The sequence below is a fragment of the Macaca thibetana genome, chromosome 1 (assembly GCF_024542745.1).
Source record: "Macaca thibetana thibetana isolate TM-01 chromosome 1, ASM2454274v1, whole genome shotgun sequence".
NCBI lineage: Eukaryota > Metazoa > Chordata > Mammalia > Primates > Cercopithecidae > Macaca > Macaca thibetana.
Genome location: NC_065578.1, coordinates 100308639 through 100327858, shown reverse-complemented (window position 1 = coordinate 100327858; position 19220 = coordinate 100308639). Strand labels below are relative to the sequence as shown.

The 19220-nt window shown below is 35.8% G+C and overlaps 1 protein-coding gene across 1 annotated transcript in view; it reads right to left on the bottom strand.

Moving 5' to 3' along the window:
* Window positions 1-19220, bottom strand: part of SLC30A7 (solute carrier family 30 member 7) — an 85143-nt gene extending 65923 nt beyond the window's left edge. Inside the window, exons 1-6 of the mRNA XM_050745306.1 lie at window positions 18954-19220; window positions 18625-18726; window positions 7894-8007; window positions 3696-3783; window positions 2608-2734; window positions 1025-1168 (exon numbers count right to left, since the gene is read on the bottom strand). Of these exons, the coding sequence (XP_050601263.1) occupies window positions 1025-1168; window positions 2608-2734; window positions 3696-3783; window positions 7894-8007; window positions 18625-18726; window positions 18954-19033 (655 nt within the window). The 5' untranslated portion in view covers window positions 19034-19220. The remainder of the gene's footprint in view (window positions 1-1024; window positions 1169-2607; window positions 2735-3695; window positions 3784-7893; window positions 8008-18624; window positions 18727-18953) is intronic.

Here is a 19220-nt window from a genome sequence, read left to right as displayed (position 1 = left end):
TGTATTTTTGGTAGAGACGGGGTTTCTGCACGTTGTCAGGCTGGTCTCAAACTCCGGACCTCAGGTGATCCACCCGCCTCGGCCTCCCAAAGTAGTGGGACTACAGGTGTGAGCTACCACGCCCGGCCAATACAAGATAATACCTAAGTATACACTCTATTGAGAGTAATCAAATTGTGTCACCCAAGCAACTTCTATTAAGCTATACTTTATAAACTATGTAAAATATAATTCAAAATAAAATATTAAGTTGATAAACACCTCGTAAGTTAGTACCCAATGCTATAAAAGTAAGCATCCAAAGATTTCTAAAAAAAATATAGAGGTAAACATCAGGTGACAGACATCAAAAATTATAATACAAATGTGAAAAATTGAAAACCTCTACCATATTTTTATAAGCCAATATAGCACAAAAGGCCTCATGATGCTTAAAAAATTATGACTTTCATTTCCTAAAATGCAATTGCTCCTCATTCACTAACACTCATTTAAAATAGTGACATTTGGGATGGTTAATGAGCACAAAAAAAATAGTTGAATGAATACAACCTAGTATTTGCTAGAACAGAGTGACTATTATCAAATTGCAATTTCATTGCACATTTTAAAATAACTAAGAGTATAATTGGGTTGATTTTAACACAGGATAAATGGTTGAGGGGATGGAAACCCCATTTACCCTTATGTGATTACTATGTATTACATGCCCGTACCAAAATGTCTCGTGTAACCCATAAATATATATACCTACTATGTACCCACAAAAATTAAAAATAAATACATAAGAGAGTGGCACTGTATTATGATACACCCCCTGGAAAAAAGCTAGCATCCACTGCCTTATACTGAGTTAATTTCACGCTATACAAAAAATAAACTAGCCCTGGGAGCCATTTAGACTGATTCATTAGAAAAGAAGTTGATCGAGTATCTTTTTAATAAACTATTTCAACTAGGAAAAGTATTCCACAAAACTCTTGTTTATTTGGAGGCTGTCCATTTGTCTTTAGGCTGTACTCACCATGAGAATGAAAGTGTCCATGTCCGTGAGCATGATCATGGCTATGTGCAGCACCATGTTTCACTTCATGGCTATGGCAATGATCGACATGGCCATGTGCCTGATCTAGAGCACCATTAAAGAGGGAATGACTGTGTCCATGGCCTAGAAGACAAAATGTTAGGACAGAAGGTATGTAAAAATATATAAATGGTTACAATTATACTGACACTAGTACAAAGAATAAGCTCTAAACTCAGATCAATTCAATAAACATTTACTTGTAAAAAGTGTTATAGATTTATTAAAACAATCCTAAGTTCCTGCTATGGAGTACCAAAAGGTAAGGAAAGCATAGAGGAAAGTAATAGACATTACTGGAAATGAAAATAAGTACTGACTGGAAGTATACAGATATATCCAAAGAGGTCAGATAATATTATTCATTCATTTGAGAAATATTTATTTGTAACATTTTATATTATAGGAATCATTCTAGGCACTGGAGATGAGGCAGTAAACAACAAAGACAAAATTCATGGCCTAAAGTTTTCAAAGTACTCTTACACACACTAATAAAGATTAACAAGACATACGGAAATGCTCACATTAAGGCAGACACAAGAAAGTTGCTGCATTTGGCAACAGAATCAGTAAAATTACATTAAAGCAGGTAGAAAAAGCTAAATGCAAAAGAACGCAGAATCCTCTCTCCACAGCATACCTAAAAACGACTAAACCACCGAGAAGCATCTTATACAAGCTATTCTAAAGGACAGAAAAAGAGTGGATGCTATCCAAGTCTTTTATGACTTTTACAAAAATTCTAAATACCAGTAAATTAAATCTAGCACTGCACCATATGAAAAAATCATGACTATCAGGATCTCCAAGACATATTTACATAGTACATTTCATAAACACACACTCTGTTTTTTTTTTTTTTTTTTAGACAGAGTCTTGCTCTGTCAGTCAGGTTGCAGTGCAGTGGCACGATTTCGGCTCACTGCAACCTCTGCCTCCCGGGCTCAAGCGACTCTCCTATCTCAACCTCCTGAGTGGCTAAGACTACAGGCATGCACCACCATGCCTGGCTTTTTTTTTTTGAGACGGAGTCTCGCTCTGTCGCCTAGCATGCCTGGCTAATTTTGTGTTTTTTGTAGAGATGGGGTTTCGCCATATCGCCTAGGCTGGTCTCAAACTCCTGGATTCAAGTGATCCACCTGCCTTGGCCTCCCAAAGTGCTGGGATTATAGATGTAAGCCACTGTGCCCAGCCCACACAAAACTTTTTGATAAGTAGATTTGTTTTGTGGTTTTCTGATATTTGTTTATCTTACATAAATGATATCACACTAAAAAGATAAGTTACTGCGGTCTGGTGGGATCCATGATAACAAGCATAGCTCTGAGAAGGCACTGAGATGGAGGGGCATAAAGAAGTGAAAGGGATAGTTCAGGAAGATATTCATATAGTCTGTTGACATATTACTTTTGTTATCAGAAATCAATATAGTTTACCTTAAATTAACAATTCTCTCAAGTAAATAATTATGACAGAAACCTAGTAGAAAATGAAGAAACAAAGCGTTCTAACCGTCATACCAGAGCCATGAGAATGTCCATGACCTCCATGTTTGAAAACAAATATTCCTATTAGGTTTACCACAAACCCAAGAATGGAAACAAGTAGCAGTCTCTCATGGTGGACATCTGGAGGGGCTAATGCTCTCTAGAAAACAAACAAATGGCATTGATATTATTTCTGATTGATCAACTAACAAAATCATAAGACAATATTAAACACTTTCAGTTATTTTTGGAATTAAAAGCACTAAAAAAACCTCCCAAAACAGTTCATAGAAATAAAACCAGTGCTCACATACTGTAAAAAAATGAACAATTACTATTTTACAATACATACAAATGTTTAAAAGCATAAATATTTCGTCCAAAACTTGTTCTTATTTGGTATCTTAAAATGCTGCCTTTCATGGCTCACGCCTGTAAGCCCAGCACTTTGGGAGGCTGAGGCAGGCGGATCACCTGAGGTCAGGAGTTTAAGACCAACCTGACCAACATGGTGAAACCCCATCTCTACTAAAAAAAAAAAAAAAATAGCTGGGCATGGTGGTGGGTGCCTGTAATCCAACCTACTCGGGAGGCTGAGGCAGGAGAATCGCTTAGACCCACGAGGCAGAGGTTGCAGTAAGCCAAGATTGTGCCACTACACTCCAGCCTGGGCAACAGAGCGAGATTCCATCTCAAAAAAAAAAAAAAAAAAAAAATACTGCCTTTCATTTTAAGTTCACTAATCTTTACATTTTCTTCCTTTTTAAAAAATACACCAAATGTTAAAGATTCACTGGCAAAACTCTCAGGTTCTAATTTCTTTAGAAATACTTCCCTATTGACCTCACTATCCAGATTATACCTCTACATTTCACAGCGTTAACACTTCATCCATAACTTGTAAAGCACTATCATTTAATTGTTTTCAATTCCAAGAAGATTCATATATATTTAATTTTCCAACTATTTTGCAAGTTCCTCTTGTACACACAAAATATCTAATCCAAGATTGTTCACGATATTTAATAATAGTCAGAAAAAGCTCTGTTATATATCTTTAATTAATAAACATTTTCATTACAGAAATGTAATTTATTGACTTTAATCATTATCTACTATACCTCAACTCCTTCTGAGAAAATAAAAAAAGCAGTGAAGATCAAAAATAGGCCATTGACAAAGCCAGCCAGAACTTCCGCTCTAACATACCTAAAGAGGAACAAAGTCAATAACTTAATTCTTGTGTTATTTCTTAAAAATTAAATCATAAAATTACATACATTCAGAGATTCCAAACCATATTATATGGTTATAAGTGGTTAGCAAAGTCCTAGTGTTTATAGTACAGTGCATTTTATTTTATATACAGTAGAAATGAGGAAATGAATTATTATGAATTGTTTAAAAGCAGAATGCCACAAAACACAGATTTTTACAAGCCAATCAAAAGATCTTCTTAAGAGTAAGTAGTTTTAGAAAGACCTTTCACAGAAATTTAAATCTCAAGTTGTTACTGGAGAAGGAAAAACAGAACCAGACAAGTGGACAAACAAAGAAGGATTAACAGATAAAAAGTAAAACAAAGGGTCTGGAAAAGGGTTTTTTTTTTAACTTATTAATTTCTCTTTTTCTAAGAACTCCTTATGCTTTCTGCTTTGTACCTTTTAGCTTTCAAATCTTTGGAAAGTAGAGCTTTGATCTGAAGGAAAATAAAATTATTTCTGATTTATCCCAGAGACAACTTGAGATTTATATTTCTAACACTTTTTCTAAGATTAATAAATTTAGAATAAACTTTCAATTACCTATTTTTAGAACCAATTTTAGCTTCACATAATTCTAATTAAACTGTTTTTAAAATACCTGTCTTTTGTTCCATGGAGTTCTGAAGCTTTCTGCTTCCTACCTGTGTGAAGCATTGGGGAAAGATTTTATTTTTCCATACGGTGTATTTGGCTTAGTTAAAGTAATCAGGAACAACTTTAACTTAGCATTTTTACATGTTCAAACATCATTCAAAGGATGCTAACAGCAGTTAACCACTTTGGTCCTTAAACAATATAATGAGAGCATCAAAACTCATGCCTTTCCTAGGTTTCTATGTTAACTTCTAGGTAATACAATTTTTACTATAAAAATATTTTTAAAGAGAATTCCTGAAAATGTACTCTATTTAAAGTTATGTTGGAGTTTGTCCTGTCAAGCGCATTCCAACATAGCATGTATTTCTATCCCAGAAATAATGCATATTTCTATCTTCTAACACATTCAAATAACATATTACTTGTCAAAACGTTTTTTTTTTTTTTTTTTTTCCTGGAGAAAAGTTCATTAAATTCAAATAATTTGCAGCCAGCATTCCATAACCTACACTTAGGAATTTATGTAATAAATCAGCAGGGTTACTATCCAAAAGTAAAAAGTATTTTCTTTTAATCTACGTTTGTAGTCGCATAACTAATGCTTTACTGAAAGTCTTTTGTGCTTGAGTTCTACCAGATTTCAAGATCAAAGGCAAGAATGTTTTTCAGGCATCTTTTTGTTTCTAATTCCTAGCTTAGTAGGTGTGCTCCCTAAGTGCAGATAAGCTGTTGGAGTGATTTAATTAGCTTGAGTTTAAGATATATTTGTTAAACTTGGTTGTAGGTTCAAAACAAAAACTCATGAAAACTAAACACACTTGCCTTTACAAATAGCTGTGTTTACTTAACAGATTGAGAAGGTTTTAGAATGAGAACATGTAATTCATGAATGTGCTGTTGCCTAATTAAGTATGGTTAGTGTTTAGATTCTTGAGCCAGGAAGAAAAATACAAAAGATTTAAGTATAGGTACATATGGATATACGCACGTATGTATGTATCTATCTACCTACTGGATGTATATTACTTTTATGCTGGCTTTGCTCTTTAAAAAATAAGAGTGTGGCAAGACACAAAGATGACTTTTATTTAAAGAAATACTTAAGAGTCCTTGCTTGCTCTCATATTCCCCAACTCTTTCTTCTATTGCAGAGTCAGTCCACTACCGCGGTTATCCTGAACTGGGAGGGTTTTATGAGAATTCAACTCCATGTTTAACATGAATTAATCAGTGTCATTTTGATATACTGCCACCAGTAGTTTACAAATGATGCTACTTATTACTATACCAATTATTCATAGTGTTAAATATTGTACCAGCTTTTATTCGTTAATCTTTCCCAAAAGAAAACACACACACACATACACATACACACACACACACACACAAACACATACAGAAGGAGAGGACAGGATTAAATTAAAAGTGGAAAGAATATTATTCTCTTGTATCAACTAGCTAAAGCTGAATATTAAAATCTGCTACGGTACTGAAGGTATTCAAAGCTATTCCTAAAATCCATTTTAGAGCAGGAGACAATACATTCTAAATTGGAAACAAAAGAAACTCTAAGCATTAAAGAACTGAGAATTTTTAATAGTCGGCTACCGTTTATTCAGAAAGATTGTTGAATAAGCTATTCTAATTAGATTTCTGATATATAATATAGATTACTAATTTTCCAACAAAAAATTATAACTTTGGATATAATCTTTCTTTAATAATATAAAATATACTTAGGCATCTATTAGTAACCACTGTTTAAATTATTTGCAAATCACCAATATCATGCCATAAAAAGTGTTCTTATCTGAGCTGTCAAGCTGTTTGAATTTATAGATATACAGGATCTACTGCTCTATATTATAAAATGCACAATTAGTATTTTTTGGCTCACTTTTTATAATTAAACAAATAACCATATCCCTTGGTTATAACTAAAATCAGCAAGTTCTGCCACAGAACTTCACATCTCCTTTTTAGCAACTGTCACAATATAAAGCTATTATTATATTTTTACTAAACTGTTTCCCCAAGAGACAAGTTCCTGCAAGGCAGGAGGCATGTCTTTACATCATTAGATCATTTTTACATCATTAGAACTAGAAAAGTATTTGACTCATATGAACCCTCAATAAATATCTAAAGAGAACAAGAACATGTGAAAGAAACAGTGTGTGCTTGCTAAAGGAAAGAAGCAAAGCCAGGGAGAAAGAGGGAGTAGTGAAGGACCAAAAGTAAAAAACATAACGAGAGGCCTAAGAGAGTGCATGTAAGAAGATGGATGTAAAAAGGACAGGGAGAGAGTGAGAGAAACTGCACAGGAAAGGGAGAGCTCAAGGAAGGAGAACCAGTGAAGGAAGGAAAGAGAGACTTGGAAAGGGAGACAAAAAAGAAACAGAGTTAAAGAAGTTAACAGAAGAGGAGGAGGAGAGACAGAGCCTAAGAGATAAAGGGGTAAAAGGTAGAGGAAAAGAGCAGAAGAAAAGAAAGAATAAGACAGGAAAGGTATAGGGGCACAGAAGAAGAGAGAAAAAAAGATCACGAGCACAAGCCCAAGTACAAGAGGCAAAGAACAAGAGAAGGAAAAGGGAGTTCAGGAGAAGATAAGAGAGAGTAAGAGGATGAGGATGGGAACAAGAGAGAAAGAAAATATGAGAGACAGATGAAGAAGGAAGAGAATGTAAAAGAGCACTTGCAGGGGAAAGGAAGAGAAGAGGAGGAAAAGGACAAAGGGGAAGAATCAGAAAGAAGAGAGAGGGAATAGAAAAGACAAAGGGGTGGGGAAGAGAAAGAAACAGAGTATGCATCCTGAGCTCTGCTTACACGTATATACAGTTATACTGCAAATATTCTATGAACTCAAAACAGGAAACACTTAGTGTAATCAAATAATGAAAAAATCCATTGCTTCCTCCAATCAGAGGTGGCGGAAATCAAATTATGCCTCTATGATGATCCAATGTAATCCCTTCAGCATAAAGATACTCTACAAATATTTGATTAATTGTCCAAATCAGCAAGCATATAAGAACTGTTACATAAAAGCAGAGCTAAAGAGGATAATATAAAACCATATTAGAAAATGATTTTAAATAAATCAACAGCAAAGTACGCATTCAAAAAGAAAAAAGCAAAAGCAAAAGCAAAAAAAAAGCCTATTTTCATATATTAAAACTTTCTTCAAAAAAAAAAAAGTTGAGAAATTCCTTTATATGGTAGCAATCTCAACAAATTACTGTAGATTCCAATTATATACTGTTTAAAAACTCATCCATGAAGTTATGAAAGCGGTTACCCTTGAGGAGGTAGGAACTCAAAGACGCCTGAGTGGGGACTTCAAAGATTCAAAAGTTACACGTGTGTTCAATTTTTAACAAGTCACTGAGCTTAAGATTAGTGGTTTTTGTGTTTATCTTATATTTCAATAAAAAGGATTTTTTTCTTAAAGTCTTACCCGTAAGAGAAAGCATCATTATCTCTCCATTTTGAAATAACAGAAGCTGCCAGTCCAGCCAAAATGGCAGTGCTATCGAAAAACATGTGAAAAGAGTCGGAAATCAAGCCTAAGCTGGAAAAGAACAAACACATTGACAAATTACAATAAAAACCTAATAGTAGGCATCCTTCTCTGAAAATCTAAGATTCAGCTTTTGTTCATTAGGAATTAACCATCTAAAACAACAATTTAAATATGCTATATAGATAGCTATTGAGGATAAGTTTCAAATACCTAAAAAGTAAACCCTCATACCTCCTGCACAAGGAAAAGCCCAGCTGCTGTGAGAGGCAGAAACAAAACCATCTGCTGCTGAGTGAGGGGTAGGAATGTGACCACCCCTTGGTCACTTGCAAAGCTCAGCTGCCACTGAAAGACTGGTAGGAAAAAAAAGCCATCTACTACGGGACAAAGCTGATACCTACTTGCTCCCAGGATCTTACAAAGCAAAGGTCTGCTATTGTTGAGTATCCTGCTCCTCCCTTTTGATACCAGGCTGAGGACAGTGGGGACAGGCTGAGAGACAGGGAGAGCTGCAGGATCATTAATACTCACTCTGACACTCAGGTGCACAGGCTTGCCTGACTAGGGATACAACAAGAGAACCGAGTCCTACCCTCCCCACCAAGCCTTGAATAAAGTATAGGGAACAGTAAACTACCAGTGAGAGCACAAAGAGATATGTGCAGAACTTGCTAAAAGCTGAGAGTGGAGCAAGAACCCTGAAAAAATCCTCCAGTACTCCAAATGCAATACTAATCACAAAGTACTAGGAACCACTGAAAAATTTAAAGGCTGTGATTTGTTGAAATCAGCAACAACAAAACACAAAACCCAGCTCAACCCCAGTTCAACTATTGACCAGATAGTTTCAAAACTCCCATATTAATGGCCAGGCAGAAAAATAGGTGTGCCCATTTCCAGACATATACAGTCTCTATTATTCTTCTAAACAATGTCCAGCACTCAATGACAAAATCAAGAAAAAAAAAAGAGACTCATTGTTAAGAGTTACAACAGTCAACAGAACCAGAAATGGCCCAGATATTGGAACTATTAGATAGGACTTTAAAACAAATACAATTAATATGTCAAAGGATGTGGTATAAAATCAGAGAAAATTCATTAACAAATGAAGAATTTCCACAGATAAAAACTATAAAATAATATAATGGAAATGATAATTTTTTAAAAATTACAATATGGAGTAATAGTCATGGGCTTCTGAGCAGACTGGACACAGAAAGAATCAGTTAGGTCAAAAGAAGTTATACAAAGTGCAACACAAAGAGAAAAGGGAGTAGAAACAAACATACAAACTTTCCCAAACCAGTCTGGAAGTATTGAGCATACTAACACATATGTATTTAGAGTCTCGGGAACTGAAAAGAAAAAAAGAAAGGAAAAGCATTTAAAAAGAAAATGTTTGAGAGTTTTCTGAAATTCATAAAAGAAAATAAATTACAGAGCCAAGAAGCTTAATGAATCCCAAGCAAGGAAAAAAACCCTACACACTTCACAAACCACTGAACACCAAAGAGAAAGAAAAAAATCTTAGAAAACCAGAGGGGAAAAAAGAGAAAAATTAAATTAAAAAAATAAAAATACAATTTATAGCATGTTTTTCTTCAGAAACTATTCAAGCCAGAATGCAATGGAGCAACATCTTTAAAGTATTGAAAAATCAAAAAAAAAAAAAAAAAAATACTGTCAACAACCTAAGGTATGACAATAATAGCACACAGAACGGAATAAAAAAATCAAAGTGTATTATTTTAAGGTTCTTATCAGATACATGAAATGATATATTATTTGTGATAATTTAAAGATTAATATTATACATACTAAAGCACCCACTAAGAAAAGCCACCAAAAGAAGGGCAGGAAATCTTCTACCAACACAAAGCAGACGTTCTGCTACCACTGGGGATGGAGCAGGAAAGTTGTTTCCATCCAGGACCATACACATACACAGAGTAGAGTTTGGCTTCACAGGAGGAGTAAAAATGTTGACAAAAATCATACTCCTAAGGTTTAGGCTTACAGAATCTACCAAAGACCGAAGTTTTGGGTCAAAGTCAACAAATACCCCTCTGCCTTCACCATAAACTGGGTACTGAGTAACAAGCAATAGCAGTCTATAGCTTGGGTAGGGGTAAGAGCATAAAGAAAAGAGCTTCTATGGCATAGGCACCATACAGGGACTACTAAAAGCACAAAGTCTAACCAACTGTTGGTCTGACAGACAAGGCATACCTATTTCTGATCATAAATACTATTACCCTAGTATCTACTGTTTTTTACTCATAATGTCCAATATTTGATAAAAAATTTCAAGATACACAAAAAGAGCCAAAAAAAAAAAAAAAAAGAAGTCACTGTGGAGAAAGCAGTTAACAGAACCAGACCAAGATACTGACCCAGATACTGGAGCTATCATAAACTGTAATTAATATGCTAAAGGATCGATGGAAAAAGTGGATAAAATATATGAACCAATGGGAAATTTGGTAAAGAAGTGGGAAATACAAAAAATAATCAAATGGAAATGCTAGAAACAAAAAACAAGTTATCAGCAATAAAGAATTCTTCCAATTGGCTTATCACAGACTGGACACAGCTGAGGAAAGAAATCCGTGAACTTGAAGTCAATAAAAATTTTCTGAAAGCAATCATCAGTTCAGTCTTTAAAAACAAGCTTCTGAAGTCAGAGTACCTGGGTTCAAATCCCAGCTCCATATTTACTAGTTCTGTGACCAGTAAGTTGCTTAACTTCTTTGTGCCTCGATTTAGCCATTACTTAAACAGAGTAATAGTATAAAAGTAACATAATTGTTATAATAATTGAGTTAATATATGTGAAACATTTACCACAATGCTTGTCACATTAAAACAACATTAATATTCCTGTTACTACTAATTATTAATAAATTACCTTGATTATTAATTATTAACTCTTATTAATGCTTACAATACCTGGTGTTCCCAAGCACAACCCATACCTCTTAATATTTGGCTAGATGCTAGAGCTTTCATCAGTTGGAAGTGCTACAAACTAAAAGTCAAAAACATTCTTCACACATACAGAAAAAGCACGGTTTTAAATTTTTCTCATAATTTGGAATTATATAATTAGAAACTAAGTCAAAGCACTTTATTTACCAACAAGAAAAAGCACAATAATTTTTATAAACCTCTGCCAAATCACTACAAAAGATTTTAGAAATCGTCTTAAACTTTTATCATGAACCTTATTTATTCCACTGAAATAGATATATTAGTTTAAGTGCAGATAGTACTTTAACCATCTCATCTGACATCTAACTCAAAGCAGAATGAGAACTGGTGAATAAATGGAAAAACAGAATAATAAAACTGATACATGAGAACAAGGTAAGGGGCATGTTATTCATGCAATTCTCTTAGATTTAATATTTTAAGATTTGCCCTTGGATAGATTACCGAAAATTACACACTTGAACCACAACATCTATGTAACATGGAAAATAATGATTTAACTTTATTTTGAAGTATGAAAGACTCATGTGAAGAATTTCTCTATACTGTGATAAAACCACTAATAAAGACATTGTCTATGATTTTGTTTTCTGAAATCTTTTCCATGAAAAGACTTATGGCAAAATACTGTTAAAATATGGTTTCAGAAAACTATCTTTCTATTCTGATAAAATGATAGAGTTGTGTTCACTTTATGGAATTTTATAACTAAATTTAAAAGTCAATTTGGGGAGCTAAACTAGACTACATATTTAATAGGTTTAGTTTTTCCTCCCTAGGTATGGTTTCTTAATGTTTTTATTTCTTAATGTAAGTGCTTTATTAGTATATATAGCTTTTATTTGAAATGACTAATCAGTTTTAGAAGGCAGGGCATTCATTCTAAATAAATAAAAGTAAACATTTACCGATTTATTGATCTATATATTACTACCTATTTCACTATATATTCAGTAAAACACTGTCATGGGTTAAATTGTGTTCCTGCCCCCAAATTCATATGTTGAAGTCCTAACCTCTAGTACCTGTGAATGTGACCTTATTAGTAACAGGCTCAATGCAGATATAATTAGTTAATATTAGGTCATTAAGGTAAGCCCTCATCCAGTGTCCTTATAAAAAAGAGAAATTTGGAAGAAGACACATAGATCACCATGCAAAGATAAGGAAGAGATCAGGTGATGCTCCTACAAACCAAAGACTGTCCAAGATTACCAGCAAACCAACTGAAGCTACAGAAAGATCATGGAACAGATTCTTCCTCAGAGCCCTCAGAAGAAATCAACCCTGATGATACTTTGATCTCAGACTTCTAATCTCCAGAACTGTGAGACAATAAATTTCTGTGGTTTAAGCCACCTAGTTTGTGGTGTTTTGTTACACCAGCCTAGCAAACTAATACACACTCCTTTTTTTTTTTTTTTTTTTGAGACGGAGTCTCGCTCTGTCGCCCAGGCTGGAGTGCAGTGGCGCGATCTCGGCTCACTGCAAGCTCCGCCTCTCGGGTTCACGCCATTCTCCTGCCTCAGCCTCCCGAGTAGCTGGGACTACAGGCGCCCACAACCGCGCCCGGCTAATTTTTTGTATTTTTAGTAGAGACGGGGTTTCACCGTGGTCTCGATCTCCTGACCTTGTGATCCGCCCGCCTCGGCCTTCCAAAGTGCTGGGATTACAGGCGTGAGCCACCGCGCCCAGCCACACTCCTTTTTTTTTAACAAATTTATTTTATATGCATCCAACATACACCAAACATTGCGGTAATGCAAAAAAAAAAAAAAAAAAAAAAAGTAAATTTCTTTTGCATACAATAGCAGTCAAGTTCCTTTTAAAGAGGTGTGGATATAGCACGGCAATTTTAATACTCATCAAAATGAAATTTTATTTAAATTTTAAGTAAACTTAATTAGCATTAAAATATTATTTTTAGTACTTAATAAATTGTGACTACTGAAAAACTACTCCCTCTTCTGAGATGGAAGAACATTATGTTCTTTTAAAACACTGCAATATGAGATCTTTTCCCTTAAACCTGATACCATGATCTAAAAATCACCTACCTGCAAATACACAAACTCATGGGAAAAACAGTCTACTTTTAGTTCTCTGCTCACCTATCACATTTAAAAATACTGTTTATGAGGGATGTCAATTTTACTGCTCATATTCAATTTTAGAAAATGTTTCTGATTATGAATTATATTTAAACTACATGGCATAAATTTCCTTAAAAAATAAAGGTAGCACGGGCCGGGCGCGGTGGCTCAAGCCTGTAATCCCAGCACTTTGAGAGGCCGAGGCGGGCGGATCACAAGGTCAGGAGATCGAGACCACAGTGAAACCCCGTCTCTACTAAAAAATACAAAAAATTAGCCGGGCGCGGTGGCGGGCGCCTGTAGTCCCAGCTACTCAGGAGGCTGAGGCAGGAGAATGGCGGGAACCCGGGAGGCGGAGCTTGCAGTGAGCTGAGATCGCGCCACTGCACTCCAGCCTGGGCGACAGAGCGAGACTCCGTCTCAAAAAAAAAATAAATAAATAAATAAATAAATAAATAAATAAAGGTAGCACAGAGAATACCTAAGGTTATATGACTGAAACACCAAAGTAAACCATGATAAAGTAAAGCTGGTTGTGAAAATCCATGTACTTGTAGACTCCTCTTCAAACACTGCTAGTTTCTCTAAAACGTATTTGCAAACTTTTTTAAATGACTACCTTCTAAAGACATTTTAACATGGAAAACTGACCAGGCGCAGTGGCTCATACCTGTAATCCCAGCACTTTGGGAGGCTGAGGTGGGTGGATCACCTGAGGTCAGGAGTTCAAGACCAGCCTGGCCAACACAGCAAAACTCCCTATCTACTAAAAATAAAAAAAATTAGCCAGGAGTGGTGGCGCACACCTGTACTCCCAGCTACTTCGGAGGCTGAGGCAGGAGGATTGCTTGAACTCAGGGGGCAGAGGCTGCAGTGAGCCAAGATCACGCCAGTGCACTCCAGCCTGGGCAACACAGTAAGACTCCGCCTTAAAAAAAAGAAAAAGAAAACATCTTCATGTATAAAGGAGAAACCTCAATACATGAATACAGAAGCAAAAACAGCACAAATGTCAATAGAATATATGGCAAAAGACATTTTTGAAAAGAACTTTATTTAGGGTCTATTGGAGGCAAAAACAAAGAAAGGGAGAAAGAGAACCTATAAATTAAGAGCGACTCAAGAGACATATAAGCTAAATACTATGTATGGATCTAGTTTGATTTCTAATCTGTAAAACCAAACATAAAAAGAATTTATGAGACAATGAGGGACTCCTGAATACTCACTAGCTGGATATTAATGAGTCATTAACTTTCATAGGTGATAATGGTTTTCTGTTATGTTAAAGAGGGGGTTGATTTTATCTTTTAGAGAAGCATAATGAAATAGTTATAGGAGAAATTACATCTTGTGTCTGCTTTAAAACACTCCAATAGTGGAACAGGGACAACAGATGAAATAAGATAGACCATGTATTGATAAATGTTAAGGCTGGGTGATGGGTACATGGGGTACATTAAACTCTCCACTTTTATATATGTTTAAAATAGCCAATGATAAAAAATGGTTTAAAAGGTCTATTGGTAACTAAGCTAACAGTATATTTCTACTGTTTGTTAAACATGTGTTCAAAATTGAAAATAAGGAATGATCCTAATTCAGAAATCCCTTATCAGGTAGTTTCCATGATGTGGAAAGTCAAAGTCATGGAAAAACATTAACTATCAATGTATTATCAGGAAATTAGAAAATTCGTAGAATCTTGACATTAGCAAAGTCAGTAAACTAAATGAGTTACAGTGAAATAACCCACAACTCCACCACATTCCATTATATAGTCCCTTACTTTAAAAAAAAAAAGTCTAAGCAAAATGGAATACTTATCTATATTTTTAAGGTAGAAAATAAAATTATAGGAAAGCAAAAGGCACCACCATAAGCTGGTAAGTAATGCTGCCTTTTGAGAAGGAAAAAGTTGATTTTAAAAGACTAAGATATATGAAAATTTTAATAGAAAAACATGTGATTGATAGAACTATTTTTCTTCAGTAAGGAATTACTTTACAAACATCTGCTGTGAAATATTATACTGAAGTAGAACCAAAAAAATGTCTGGTATTGTCTTAAACATTTTTTCAACAAATATTTACTTTGTTAACACAAAGACATTAACCTTCAGAGTTACCTGAGTGTCTTCTATGTCTAAGGGAAAAATGGTTGCAACAGCTTTGGTAAGAAACACTACTGAAATTAAATCTGTTAATAATGAAGTAAAAATGTAAGAACATAAAAACACAGAAACTATATTGAGATACTAGAAAAAAAGTGTGATTTTTTTGGACATCAAACTTAGATAATAGGTGCTGTAGGCTCTGCTGCTCACTTGCAAAGTAAAAAACTCTAGGCCTCAATTTTCCACCTCCAGAAGATGATACGTTAGTTTGTCTCTCTCTCTCTCAAGTCCCACTTCCAGAACCTACACTATCTACATATTCTCTTTCTTCCTTAGTAAAAAATCCCTGACTTTCCACAGAATACATGGTTGAGTAGAATAAAGAATACATTTGCAACTAGGCATGACCATGTGATAAAGTTTTAGTGAAAGCGTCATGTGTTAGCATCCAGATAAATCTTAAAAAAAAAAAAAACAATGTGCACACCTTTTACCTCTTCTTCTCTGCATTCCAGACATTATGCTGCCAGGGATGGCTCAAACAGTACCCATCTTGGAAATGAAGTTTTATCTTGCTGAAGCAACCATTAATTTAGGTTTTTGTTTTGTTTTGAGACAGAGTATTACTCTGTTACCCAGGCTGCGGGGCAGTGGCACAATCTCGGCTCACTGCAACCTCTGCCTCCCAGGTTCAGGCAATGTTGGTGTCTCAGCCTCCCATGTATCTGGGATTACAGATGTGCAGAGTTTTTCTGTAACTTGAAAACAAACTTAACCCTAGATGATACAAAACCACATTCTTACACTATGTTACCTTGAGATTAGTCAGTTACTCAACAATAAATTAGTAAATGAAAAATAAAATACTAGAAGGAAGCGAAAAATCACATACAGAATTTCTACCATATTCCTCCCAATTTCTAAGAGTGACAGAATGTAATGTAATGCTTTGTCATTGCTATTTTTCCTTAACAGGGGTAGTTACCATTTTTAGTATAGGTAATGTAATTCCATACATTAATCATTCCCTCATTCTTTCATTTAGCAAATACGTATTAAGCATCCACTATGTTCTATGTACTGAAGTGCGTGCATAAGATAGAAAAGATCCGTACGTTGATACAGTTTACATTCTAGTGGGAAGGTGAAAGGTAGCAGATATTTATTGAGGGGGAAAAACATACAACAATTACCTATTCTTCCACTGAAGATACCTACTCATCATCAAAAATATAAATCAACTATAAGTTCTTCCTTTAAAATGAAGGCTCTGAAAAAGAACCAGAACAATTTAACATTTGTTAAAATTAGATCAACTGTTTCTATGAACCTTTATTTGTGAAGTGAGTGTTTTATTCATGTTTTAGTCCTCTATGGGAAAAATGAGTTTTGGAAGAAATTTAATCAAGGAACTGAAAAGCTAATTGAACCTACGGGAACATAGATAATCTTCTGGTCATGTAAAGAAATTATTGATCAGTCAACAAACGGAACTAAAAATTTTGGTGTCTAAATAAAAAACACAGAAAGCCAGATTATTAAAAGGCCAGAGAAATGTCTAAATCTGCCCAAATGTCAATAAGAAGAGATCTGTATTAAAAATTAATATTTAAGAATATTTGGTTGTAGATATGGAGATTAACATAAATGGGCATGAGATGACGGATACGTGCTAAATGATCTAAGTACAGCACACACTGGAGCTAGATTTCAAATCTAGCTAGAAAACATAATACAATGAAAAGCAGTATAAGCTGTACCAGTAAAGAAGAGCAAGTCACCTAAGGGTAAAAGAACAAGGCACCTACAACCGATGTTTTTGTTACGCACTGATGCATAGTGACTTAAAAAATAACGGTTTTAGTAATCTCCCCAATAGATCTCTACAGATCAGAAGAGTTACTATATACTTAACTTTCCATGAAAGGTGGTTTAGGAACTTCAAGTATGAATCTCTTGAATCAGATATTTCACAGAGTGACTTATGCAATGGAAAGCCATAGTGAAACATTTCAATAGAAACTATCTGTAGCAAAATATGCATATATAAGTTATGATACACTCTTGATACAATCAGCACCTATGCCAAAATTATGGCATAATTTAGGAAGAGAAAAATGTAAAATATACTGTAATACATATTTATGATAAAGTGTGATTATTCAAGTACAAGTGCTTTCAACTTCTACAGTATATTAAAGTGTGTTAATATTATGGGATTAAAGAATTAATCTATGATGGGGTATCCTTGAAATAAATACATCTGATTCCCAAAGGATTCAAAATGGTTATTACACATATTAAGATATCATTGTGCCAATATGCCTTTATACACAACTGTTGACTAAACCAATAACCTTCATAATCTGCTGGTTATTGAGTATTTTTTGTAGAGCTGAATTGATGGTTGAATTGAAAGAAGCCCACGCATTACATAAAAGTATACATGTCACAAAACCTGGTGATATTACCTGTCAATGTTTGATCTCAACAGAAGATCAAGGACAGCAATTTTCTCTGAAACTGGGTCTTAAAGAACAGAGACTAAGTCTACTTAACAAATAGAAAACAGGTTCTTTCTAGAGTCCAAGATTTAGTACAGGGAACTCAACAACATCCTGAAGCTTTATGTACAATTCTGAGTATTGGCTTTCTTCAGAGTTTTGAACGAGTATGGGATCTAAAGACAGAATTAGTACACCTAGGAATGTGACAGTCTCATTGTCAGCAGAACAACTTCATAAGACCTTAAGTTACTCAACAGCAAATACCTGAATAATAGTAACTTCACTGCCATAGACTTACACACTAGATTTTCCTCCTCCTAAGGATGTTTCAAAAACAAAAAGGAAAAACCCTCAAAGGTGCCACCAAAACCCAAGAAATGTTGTTTCTAGAAAACTATATGGGATTTTTACATCGCAGTTAATACTAGAGGAAAATCATGAGACAGTTTCGGCATTAAAGAGAGAAGAGAATGACACATATTTCTCCGGATATCCCTTTATAAAACCTCCCATTCCCAGCCCCAATAACAAACTAAGTAGAACATCTCAAATATACTCTCGGAATCTTAAGGGTGAAATCCAAATGCCACTCCCCCCTGAGAGAGGCAGCAAACAAGTTTCTCCCAATTCCAACAAAGTGGGTAAAGCTAAGGCCTGCAATTAGAAATGAAGGATTCTGTCCGTCTGCTAAAATAAGGAGGGGGCTTGTCAGTCTTGCCTGATGGAACCAGAGGGGAGGGTGACAACAGAGGTTGCACAGCATAGGCCTCAGATCTTACTCAAGAACTGTAGCCCTACCAGATTGGTGCGGGCATGGGAAAACAACTCAGCAGCAGAGGTAGATAATGACGGTAGGACCTGAACCTCCTGGTGAGGAGCTACGTGGCATTAAGCAAACAGTGTTTCGTCTCCCTCACACCCTGTTTCCGCCCAAACCATTTTCCCCTTTGGTTACCAGTTGCTCCAGATGCCGTAGAGTAGTTCCACAAAAGCGAAAGAGAGGTTCAGGCACAGGAAGAAAAACAGGTTCCGGGACGTCTTGTCGGACAGGATAGACCTGGGAATGATACACGTGGAAAAGAGCCGGGAGAGTTAAGGAGGTGCCCGGACCCCGAGGCCGGGTACCCCTTTCAAGTTCCTCCCAGTTCACATGCTCCTTTCCTCACAGCTGGGGATTGACGGGGAGTTTCCGACGCTCCCTCCCTGGACCTCGGGCCATCCTGAGGTCTGGGCCTTCTCCCTTTCTGCCGGACACCCCCTCCCCGCAAACACAGCACCCCGCACCTAAACCAGCCCGAGATCTTGCCGAACAGATTGAACTTGGGTGGTTTGTATTCATCGTCCTTGATGGACAGGGGCAACATCTTCTCTGCCCGGCGAAGAGCCGGGTCTACTCCCCTCTAGAAGTGGCTCCGTGGGGTGATGGCAGTGATAGTAGTGACGCCTCAAACGGGAATCCCCAGCGCTTGTCCCGGGCCGCGCGCCGCTGCGAGACACAGACAGACACAGACACACACCCGGGAATTCGCTTACTTCCGGCCCGGGCCGCGC